We start from the raw sequence: 11,457 nt of genomic DNA, 5'->3' as shown, positions 1-11,457 counted from the left end.
ATAAGCCTGTTTCTTTGGCAACTACAATGCAAACCTTACCCAATTATTTGAATAGCCTTCTGTTTGAACCCTTGTACCTCCCATAAGCACTTAAATGGTATTGAATTTGTGCAAAAGCAAAAGTGTGGGGTGGCGGTTTGGTTTTTGAGTGGAACCGTTGAAATAGAGAAAAGGTGCAGTGTTTGGAAACGGAAAAGAATAAGCGCCACTTAAAGAAAAAAAGAAGAAGAAAAGAAAAAAATGAGAAAAAAATATGTGAGCAAACGTAGTAATCAATAAGTGGTGGTTTGTTATAATTGCACCTAACGGATGGGGTTGTTGTAAATGTGGTGCAATGTTTGGTTGACATAAGTATGGTTTTGAATGCTAATGTAATTGTATTAAAAGTTCTTAGGGAGGCTAGTCACTATATCCAAATATATCCTACCCGTCCCTTAGCCTACATTACAACCAAGTGAAGTCCTGTTGATCTTAGATTGAGTGGGCTCGATTAGTAGAGTAGTACACTACGGGCAAGCCTATGGTGCATCTTTGTGGCATGTGAATGTTCTTTTTGAGAGTGAGTGAATTCTGTCTATCTCAGTTCCTAATTGTTCTAAATATCATTATATGTGGAATTACTCTCTTGTATGAATGTGAGGGCATGTGGTTCATAAAAGAAAGGCAAGTCTTGACTTCTGCGTAGAGTAGTTTGAGAAAGTATGAATATTGCATGGCACGTGAGAGTCGACTTTTGAGGCCAAGATTGTTCACTACTAGGCGTAACTCAAGTGATTTGTTCTGGGTGTGATGCGTTAGGGGATAATGTTTAGTGAAGGAACCTCTATAGAGTGTGGTGGATTGCTCGAGGACTAGCAATGATTTAAAATGTGGGGTGTTGATAATAGGCTAGATTCATGTAATTTGGCGATTCTTTATGCCCCGGCTTGATTATGTTTCAATGTCATAATATAGTTAAATGATGAAAAATGGGCTCTAATTGTGAATTTCACACGTTGCAGGATGAGGAGCTTGTATGAGGCCTTAAAACTGTGATTTGAGCTACATTGAAGCAAGAAAAAAACCTCTAGGAGCTGAGTATGCGCGAAGACGAGAAAAAGAATCGAGAAAATAAAGGCATGGACTAGCGCGTCCACTAGCGCGATCGCGCTAGTCCAGATGGCTGAGGCAGAATGTTAGGCTACTAGCGCGGCCGCGCTAGTCCAGTTCCGGAAGACTAATTTTTAGGGGTAAACTTGAAAGTCTGGGAAAAAATTCACTTAACCTATAGAAGGTCAAGCTCGCCCAATGATGTATTATCAAGGTTTTCATAGTTTAGTGCAAGAAAGAGAGAGGCAAGAGGCAAGGAGGATACACACCATCGAATTCTTCCTTTCTTTCTCTTGTTTTTACGCTTTGTGATGAAATTGAATATTATTGTGATGAACACTAGTATGAGTAGCTAAATCCTTTGTCTAGGGTTTTGATGGAACCTATTGAAGGATGACTTCTTGATTATGTTAATATAGTTTGCTAGTTAATCTCTATTTGTTCAACTACGTGTTTGTTGTAGTTAATTGACAGGATCCTCAATTAGTTGTGCCTATTTAGTGTGCATAACTCGGGAGAGAATGCATATTTAGGTAGTTGAACATCACCACTCCCAAAGTATAAGAGGGATCTATAACTGCGGGTTTAAAGGCGGGATTAGGGATAACGAAGCCTTGGGTGCAATCTAAAGTGAGCTGTAATAAACAAAGCCAGCTAGTGTATCTCGGGAGAGTGCGTCTAGTAAATTATCGTGATTACTCGGGAGAGATTTACGGTAAAAGGAGTGCTCATGATTGATAGAGATATTTTGGTGAATCTATATGAAACATAACCGGAAGGGATTCCATCAATAGGGGAAATCACTACCTTAGAACCTTCTCATAATTGTTTAAAACTCAAGCATAGTTAGTTTTCAGCTGTTTATTTATTTTCAGTCTTAGTTATTAGAAATACAATCAACTGTTATTTACAACGTTTGGGGAAGTTGATTCCATATAATTTAGTAAGTCCAACGAAAGTAATTGATAGGTTGATTCCTTGTGGGTTCGACTCTGGGCATAAATACTCAGATTATATTTGCAACGTCCGCGTATCCTTTTATAAGGTATAGTTGGGCGTGATCAGAATACCAGAAACCGAGACCAGGAAAAAAAAAAACAGAGCCGACTCATAGAGGGAAATAAATAGAAGATAACTATGTGAAAAAGGTCACTTTAATGGTGTAATAAGATAATAGAAAAAACTTGAAACTCAGGAGTAGACAGAATATCAAACCAAAAGGAGATTTGCTTGTTTACTTTGTTGTATGTGTACTGGGATAAAAAAGAAAAATAAAACTATACCTTTTTTTTCCTCTTAGAAAATCGTATTTTATTAATCTTCTTCGAGAGGTAATAAGTACAAATTAAAGAACATGTCATCCAATGAAGGAAAACTTTGTGATAGGAATCTATAAAACATAGAAAAATATATTGTAATTAGGCTGTCATATTCAAAGTCGACTGAGAAGACAAATGGTATAAAGAATTAGAAGGAAAAAGTCAAACTAACACTCAATTATCGCTGGCAGTCGGCTATAATCTATAGACTATAGATTAATATAGTATACTTTGGTCTGTGAAATAAATACTTAATGAAATATCGGGCTACTTTTAATTAAGAAGAAGAAAATTTCTGCAAACACATGCCAGCTCTAAATGCTCTCCTCCTTACTTCTTTGTTTATTCACTACCGAATGGCTAGAAATATATTCTAAGACTAAAGTTCTCTAATTTGAATTTGGTATGATTTTTGGCAGTACCCAAACTCCTTGTTGTCATAAATTCAAACTCAAATTAATAAAAGGGAATTTGAGTATAAGTTTTATTTAGTGACGGTATAAATATTAGTACTTATATAAGTTTTGTTCACTATATAATATTTGTACATCATCAGGCAAAATAAACTTACAATGACACGTAACTCTTCGTATCAAATGTGATATTATAACTTGATAAATAGAGAAAAACTGCTATAATCAGCTACTAAATTATGAGAATAGTGTGATTTTATATTTACAAATCAATGTATATAACTTATTCTACTTATATAATTAGATGTACTTAAAAAGTGATTATATGTACGTCTTAACATAACTGTACATTAATAACATAGGAAAGAGATTGATTAATTTAGTGTGAACTGTCAAATGGCATCAAATGTAATTAATTTTCTAACGCGGATAGATGTTGTAAATTAAATTAGATTATATGTATGTGAACCTCGGATTAAAATCCTCATTCAAATACTTTTTGGAAGAAAGAATCATGAATTGCGCTTTATTTAGGTCATGACACTTTCTCAAATACACATTCATCGAATTTATTACGCTAATTATACATTAACATATCATAAAAAGGCCATCAACTATGATTAAGACACCTTAGTACCTAAGTAATCCTTTTCAAAATGTGAACAGAATTGCGGGAAAGCAAAGTCTGCAATTAATAACCCTCAAAACTTGAAATATACCTTTTCATTTCTCTTCTCTTTGGTATTTGGGAAGTCAGATCAGGGATGTGTGGGAGTAACAAGTATTCGTTCATCAGATATTTCGAGTTCGAATCCTTAAACAGAGGCATATTCAGCTTGAGGGGCATGAGTTTACGTGAAACCGTACTTTTTCCCCTAAATTATGTATAATAATGTTATATTTCTTCAAAATTACTTAAATATATGTATCTGCACCCATGCTCAAAGACTCTTATTGTGTAATTATTATTGAGTGCACCTTTATATGTGAAATTTGCGAGTTCAAATCCTATTCCGAACGGTCTTGTTTTCGGTATAGAGTTAAATATATATAAAAAATTCTAAAATTTCAAAAAAAAAATATAATTTTGAACTTATAATTGTAAAAGTGTATTGGGTTCATGATAAGAGACTAAAGTTAAATCCGTCAAATGTAAATTCTAGATGCACCTCTTTACAACCGTGCACCTATCATCTTGAGATCATGGATCCGCCTATGCAGTCCTGGATACATAGTTGCATTACTTAGATAGTGTTTTAACCTCAATGTGAGACTTTGAGGCATAAATACGAATTTAATTGAGTCCCAATACGAGTACCGGACAACGAGTGGAAAACCAAAAAAAAAATTGATAAGTCATCGAAAGTAGTAAACAGAAACTTCATAATATTCGTAACTTGAACTTGAAAAAAGCAGTATAGAATAAGGAACCAAAATTTTTAACTCTTCTCCTGTACAATATTGAGCTGAAAAGATACATACATCATTCAGGAAAAATTCTCCAGTAAAACGTAAAAACAAAACAAGAAATAGTAAATTTATTAGTAGGAGAAAAATGAATTTTAATCCTCCCTATTATATTTGAATATTTGGATCTTAAAAACCATCATCCTCTGTTTTACTCCAAACAAGAACAGAGTTCTTCACCATCTTCCCCAAACTCTATACACTTGCAGCCATTTTTATTCCATTTAAACTTTTCTGAACTCAAAATCTTTTGATCCAAATTTTCAAGAATCAAATGAAAATGGAGGTTTTAACAGATCATAAGGAGCCCAAAGAGCATCTAAAGGACAAGGCCGATTAGCATCAAGTCTAGCCCAAGGTTTTCCTTTACCACTCCAATGCAATAAACTTACTGGACCAGGATGTAAATCTCTACAAAGCCCACGAAAATTATCTCCACCTAACCCATGTTGATTCCACCGGTGATCTACCGGAGCTATATTTCCGGCGAACACAAGTAAAAACGGCGGCAACGAACCCAACTCATAAATTCTCATTCTTTTTTGTAATTCCATCCATTCTTCAATTTTATTCGTATAATCACCTTTTCTCCAACGATCAAGATCGATCACCATTACTCCCGTGTTAAAATAACAAGCTTTTCGATCCGCAAATGTTAAAGAAAGTGATGGGTTTGACCAAAAAGTTGGTGTAAAATAAGAAGTGAAATTTGCGTTGCAATATTCTGGGGCGGCAAGGATTTTGTTTTCACCTAATGGAGTTGCGGCTAATTTTGCAATGTCATCAACTAAGACCAAATCGGAATCCAAGTACACAACTTTCTTAACACAAGTTGGTAAAATATTGGCTAAGTAACTTCTTGCATAGTTTAAAGGACAATCGAGAGCTGAACGGATTGAGGTGGAAATAAGTCCGGCAACATAGGAATCGTCGAATTGATAGACTTGGAATTTAAGGTAAGGGAAAGACGCGAGGATGGTGGCGCGTAGGAGTGACGCGTTTGCGGAAGCGGAAGTGACGAAGTGGAAGATTGTGTTTTGTGGGCAAGATGAGTGTTGAAGAATGGAAAGAATAGCTGCCATTGAGCCACGTATGTAGGTAGAATCAAGCGTCATAGCTACATGAACAGCTTCGATAGAGCATATTAAGTTTTGGGTATTTTCAATGGAAGGACATTCAGGGGAGTTATAGAATTCAGGGGCTTCTCTGAACTGTTGTGGGATTTTTGTAACGACGGCATTGCGTATTCTGACGGTGGCGGTGGTAGTGGTTGTGGTGGTGGAAGAAATGATGAAAAAAGAAAGGAAAAAAAGAGGTAAGAATTGGCGTTCTGACTTCATGTGGGGGAGTGATGTTTAGATTTGGAAATGAGAAGAGGGAGTGGATTTATTTGATTGGGTTTTAGTCCCTCAGATTTGGTGTTTGGTTTGGGGGGGGGGGGAGGAGGGTGGAGGGGATGGAGATAGTTTGAATTTTAAGGTATGGACACGGTTTTGGTGAGTGACAAAGAAATGTACTAAAGAGAAAAGGGAGGGTTCGAGACAAAGACAGAGAAGTAAATGCAAAAGAGTTTAAAACTTACGTTGAATGCTATAATAAGTTGTTTACACTATCCCAGTAAATTAACTTATATATGTTGTTTACATGTGCAATAAATATTTTATACTATAAAGTTAAATGGTCAAATACATATACTGCTCATTCCATTTGGCATCAACTTTTATTTTGGCACTCTATTTTTACCTTGTTTCGTTTTGGCCCTCCAACTCTATTTTATATGTTTTATTTTGACCCTCCAACTCTATTTCATATGTTCCACTTTAAACCCAAAAGTTGAAACAAGTGCAAAAAATATAGCGCGTGTGTATACACAAATTTGGAGTGTAATAAATATCCAATTAAATGTTGACACCTGCTTTTTTCATCCATGTCAAATGGGTCAATACTAAAATACCCGAATACGACCATATTTTTTCATCCACTGTTGCTCCATCTTCATTCTCTGAGTTCTAAAGCTTTCATCTGCCGATTTCATACCTGGCCTGTTTAGATGAAATAAACCCACAAAAAATATGGTCGGGGTTAGGTATTTTAGTATTGATCCGTTTGACATGAATGAAAAATCCAGGTGGCAACATTTAATTGGATATTTATTACACCTCAGATTTGTGTATACACACATGCTATATTTTTTGTATTGATTTCAACTTTTGTGTTAAAGTGGAACATAAGAAATAGAGTTAGAGGGCCAAAATGAAATATATAAAATAGAGTTGGAGGGCAAAATAGAACAAAGTAGATATAGAGCCAAAATAAAAAATTATGTCAAATTAAATGGGTTGTATATGTATTTGACCAAGTTAAATTGAACAATAATAATGGTAACTTTTAATAACAAGTTTATTATGGTAATATGAAAGCAATAGCCTATTATAATCGGTTAAATCGACATTAAAAGGCAAATGTTCTTACACTATCAATGGTTATATCTTTAATCCAATGTGAAAAAGTTCAAATTCTTTGCACTAACAATACTTATAGTTTTAACATTATCAGTTTAATTGGTCGACAAGAACAAGCAACATTTTATATTACAAGGTAACTTGATATAATCGGCTAAATTACATTAATAGTATAATTCTGATATGCATATAACTTAACTTCAATATGAAAGAGTTTATGTCTTGTATACTTATAAAAAATTTACATTATCGACTAAGATAACTTAGAATAAAACAAGTAATTTTCTAATATAATATTACACATACTATTTAATATTTTGACAATACATATGTATATGTAATTAGTGTTTTTTTTTTTTTAAATTTTCTTGTTATATAAATGGTGCTAACCTAAGCAGCAAATGGCTTAGCATATGATACACACGTCCTTGGATCATGGTGGGGTAAAGCTGGATGGGGTGGCGTGGTTTCTCAGAAGGGAAAGTTGGGGTCAAGTCAAGGGGGAGTTGGTTGAGTTCATACTATAAAGCAAAACTACATGACTTGTCGTGAGACAATTATTATTTAGAGAGTTAATTTTATTTTTTCTAAACACATTTTGTTGGAAATACTTTTTAATTATTTTAAATTGTTAATTATTGGGATATATATATTATTTTAACGTAATTTCTAACTATACAAATGATATTTCCATTCTTCGTGCAATAAGAGCTTCAAATCAAATCATTCAGAGGATAAGATCAAAGAAGAAGAGAAATTGCCAATAAATGAAATAGTAGTAGCTAGTAGCTAGTAGCTAGTAGGAATTAAGACGAATAGATCAAATTAAAGGTTGATTTTGATATCTAAGGTCATAAGGACATGCTTAGGCGCAGGGTTAATGGGGACCAAAAGTTAGAATGAATTTAATGAGATTTTAATATGAAGCTATCTTGATTAGATGCCATTCCTCATTAGTAGGATTATGTTTCATCTCTTCATTAAATATTCTCAATCAAGTTATCACACATTATGGACATTGTTATTCGTCCCTAAAGAAAAGCTATTAGAAAAGACAATTCGGTACACAAGGCATTAAGGACATATTTAGGGGCGTAAGGGGTTCACTCGAGCAGAGGCAGATTTATATAGCCCTAAGCGGTGTCACGGGATACCGCTTCGTCGAATTTTTTTACTATTTATATATATAAAAATAATAAGTAAAACAGAAATACAAGATAAAACTAATAAAAGTGACACCACTTGCAATGAAACAATTTAGTAGTCTAGTGGTTAATAGCTTCAAAATTGGTTTAAGAGGTCTTGGGTTCAAATTCCCTTGGCTCCACAAAATACTTTTTGACTGTTATGGGCCTCCTAGTAGAAATAGTGACACCGCTTATGAAAAATTCTACGTGAAATTACACTATACATTATTACATATAAGGTGAAATTCAGTTTATATCTCTATATATATTAAATTTTGAATCTCCTTGATATAGCCCAAAAGTATAGATTGGCGGTTAAGGGGGCTCAAAACCTTTGTTAGGTTTCTGATTCAATTCACATTGGTCGAAATCTCTTTTACAATTATTTTTCCTTTTTGAATACCATTAGCCGAAAAAAGGCCATACGCCAAGAAATGTGATATAAATAATCCACCATAATACAAGTATTAGTATCTGTTAGCACGATTTAAAATTGTGATCTATAGATCACACAAACACAACTCTACCGCTGGTCTACAACTTCCCTTCCCTAAAGAAAAGCTACTAGTGATAATTTATTTCTACGATGTAATTGTCTTTTTCTTCTTTCTTTGTTGGGGGAAGGGAAGCAAGACATGTGAGGAAGAAAATATCTTCAAAAGTGTAGTCTGATTGGCTGGCTCTGAGTTCTTTAATTTCACTTCATGCATTCAACTTTTCTTTAATAAAAAGTGTACTTGACATATCAACTGCAAGCTTATCTTAGTGTACTGCCCTTTCTAGTACGAATTTTGTTTCCACTCTCACTCCGTACTAAAATAAATTTGAATTTGAAAATTTAACTTCAACATAAATGGTCTAAGAGGGAACATTTAATTTACAAGTGAAATGAATGAGCACTGTAATCATTATTAGTAGTTTAGTACTATAAGCGCATTTGTTAATTACAACTTAAATTAGAATAGGTATATGAAAATATACTCTCTTTGTATTCCAGTCACACTAGCAACAACAATAAACCTAGTGAATTCCCACAAGTGGAGTTTTGAGAGGATGTTTAACAAAAAAACTGAATATTTGGTTAAAGCTAGAATTTAAGAGAGAAATCGGGTTGCTGATAATCAAGAAATGAGAGACTTTGAGAACAACAATAAAGCAATGAATAAGTATATATTTCAGTATAATCGCAATGATATTTCGTATCCTACAGATGTTGAGACCTTCTCCTTTTATAGTTAATTCTAAGAGAAAGTGTAATGCCTTTGTCTTAATGAGGCAATTACGAGCAATAAATGACATTAAAAGAAACGTTACTCAATCATTCCTATTAAATACAAATTCTCTAACGTATTTGGCATTTAATGCTGAATTTGGACTCTTTTACGCTATCAGATTCATGTCTTCAATTCCTTCTGATTTTCGAGCTTTAAATGACTCGAACAGGTACGAGTCTCATTTCATTTGAATAATAGCCCGTGCCTTTAAGTATCTTTTCTCCCGCATCTGTTGTTGCTCGTGCCTTCTAACTGATTACCACGCTTTGACTATTTGACCGGTCCACGTGTCATGACACGTCATCTTCAATATTTAAATTCAGTGTTTTCCCAATACAGATAATCCCCCCACTTTCCATTTATTTATCAATTAAATATTTGGGAAGTGGATCTTCATTAAAAGGGGAATTTTTGCTATAATCAATGCTATGACAGTACTAACGCTTCAGTTGTCTTTTCTATTTAATGCATTGCATACGTGTCATCTTCTCATTAGCTCTGCAATTCTGCAGCCTTTTTTCAAGGCTTCTTCAACTCCAATATTCACGAAGTGATAGTTGCCTTTATTATAGGCTTTCCATCATTACACTTCTTAGTCTTTGACGGTTGCTTTTATATATAAACTTAACCTTTCTTCTACAAATTTTTACCAAATATTTCACTATTTACTCCTATTCACTTCTTCCTCTGTTCACATCTTTGTCTGTTCACATCTTTCTACCATGTCATCTTCGAATCCCTACCCTAAGAGAGTCCCAATTCTTGACAGTTTCCCCAATGCCCCTGTGAGACACAGAAGAGGTAGGCTTCGTGGCCTAGGATCCATTCTTCGTGGTAACTCTGGTTCCATCACTCCTTCTTCTAGCTCTGGCACTATTTCTAGAGGTTCTTTCATCAATAGATCTTCTTCTAAAGCAAAGAATCTTCTGAGTCTATTCAAGAACCTTTGGTCGAAGAAATAGTGCCAACCGACTTATCTTTCGAGCATGATAAAGAATCCCTTCGTGACCAAGTAATTAAGTTAGAGAGAGCTGACACCTATCCTTCTTTAATTACTGAACCCTTGATTTCCACTGTTCGAAAAGATTGTCGTTGGAGAGATGACCTTCATATAGTTATTCCTAACCCAAACCAGAGAATATCTTCTTATAGGATTGGTTTTTCCTCGGTTTATACTTATCCCTTTACTTTGGGATTTATTCCTGCTATCGACTCAGTCATACTCGATTTCTGTCGTTTTTTCAAAATTTGTTTGGCTCAAGTTGGCCATCTCGTATGGAGAGCAGTAGCTTGTTTAAGGTATGTATCAGTAAAGGCTGATGTTGATTTTACCTTCTCTCATCTAATTCATCTTTACCACCCCAAGCTGTTCCGCAATGGTGTTTTTACCCTAACTGCAAGAAGTAAAAGGGTTTTGGTAAGCCCTGAAGATGATAAAGATCGAGGCTGGTACACTCGTTACGTTGCGGTACCTTTGGTTTGGTGGGTGAATCAAATATTCCTTTTCCTGAGAAATGGAACCTTGCACGTAAGTATTTCTTCCTTACCGTATCTGTTTCTTTATTTTTTTTTAATTTCAACTCCTTTTCTAATTTCATTCTTTTTTGCTTTTTTGTAGCAACCATGGGAGATGTGAAACCCGTTCCTAATTTCCGTGGTTGGGTAGATGCTATTTTGAAGGCCGTGCCTATGGAGGCCCGAACCTGGAAATCTATTTCCAACAAACATGGTTGGAAAGTAAAAACTCACGGTATGCATCCCTTATTATTTCCCGTATGTTAAATTCTTTCCCTTCTCTTAACTTTTTATCCTTCTTTTTATTAGGATTTGCTATTCGAGGAATGTCAACTGAAGTAGCTATTGCCCTTCGAGCCTCTTTTGGTACTCCACTTTCTTTGGAAAGAGCACAAGCTACACTGTCAAAGAGGAAAGTTGTTGAAGAGGATTCTGAAGATGATGAAGATGAAGACACCTCTTTGATAGTTAGTCCTAGAGCCAGGAGACGCATCATTTCCGAAGATGAAGCTGAAATTTCTCCTGCCCGTACCTCCTCTCCTGTTAATATTGTTTCCGATGATGAAACCATTCCAAGGGACACCATTGAATCCACTCAACGTCTCTTCGTTGACGGTTTCGAAAGTAGTGAACTAGATTCGGTTTTAGATGAAGTTCCTCTTTCCTCCTCTATTCCTATTCCTTCTTTGGTTTCAAGTGCTTCTTTGCCCATTTTATCTGTTCCTGCTTCT

General features: G+C 34.9%; 1 protein-coding gene across 1 annotated transcript; it reads right to left on the bottom strand.

Annotated features, from left to right (window-relative positions):
- Positions 1–4,224: 4,224 nt before the first annotated feature.
- Positions 4,225–5,691, bottom strand: LOC109208552 (probable galacturonosyltransferase-like 1). Its single transcript, XM_019371676.1, has one exon. The coding sequence runs from the start codon at positions 5,626–5,628 to the stop codon at positions 4,552–4,554; it is 1,077 nt and encodes a 358-aa protein (XP_019227221.1). The 5' UTR covers positions 5,629–5,691; the 3' UTR covers positions 4,225–4,551.
- Positions 5,692–11,457: the final 5,766 nt, after the last annotated feature.

The sequence above is a fragment of the Nicotiana attenuata genome, unplaced genomic scaffold (genome assembly GCF_001879085.1).
Source record: "Nicotiana attenuata strain UT unplaced genomic scaffold, NIATTr2, whole genome shotgun sequence".
In the NCBI taxonomy this organism is placed as follows: domain Eukaryota; kingdom Viridiplantae; phylum Streptophyta; class Magnoliopsida; order Solanales; family Solanaceae; genus Nicotiana; species Nicotiana attenuata.
Note: the sequence above shows the minus strand (reverse complement) of the source record. Positions and strands in the feature narration are given on the sequence as shown.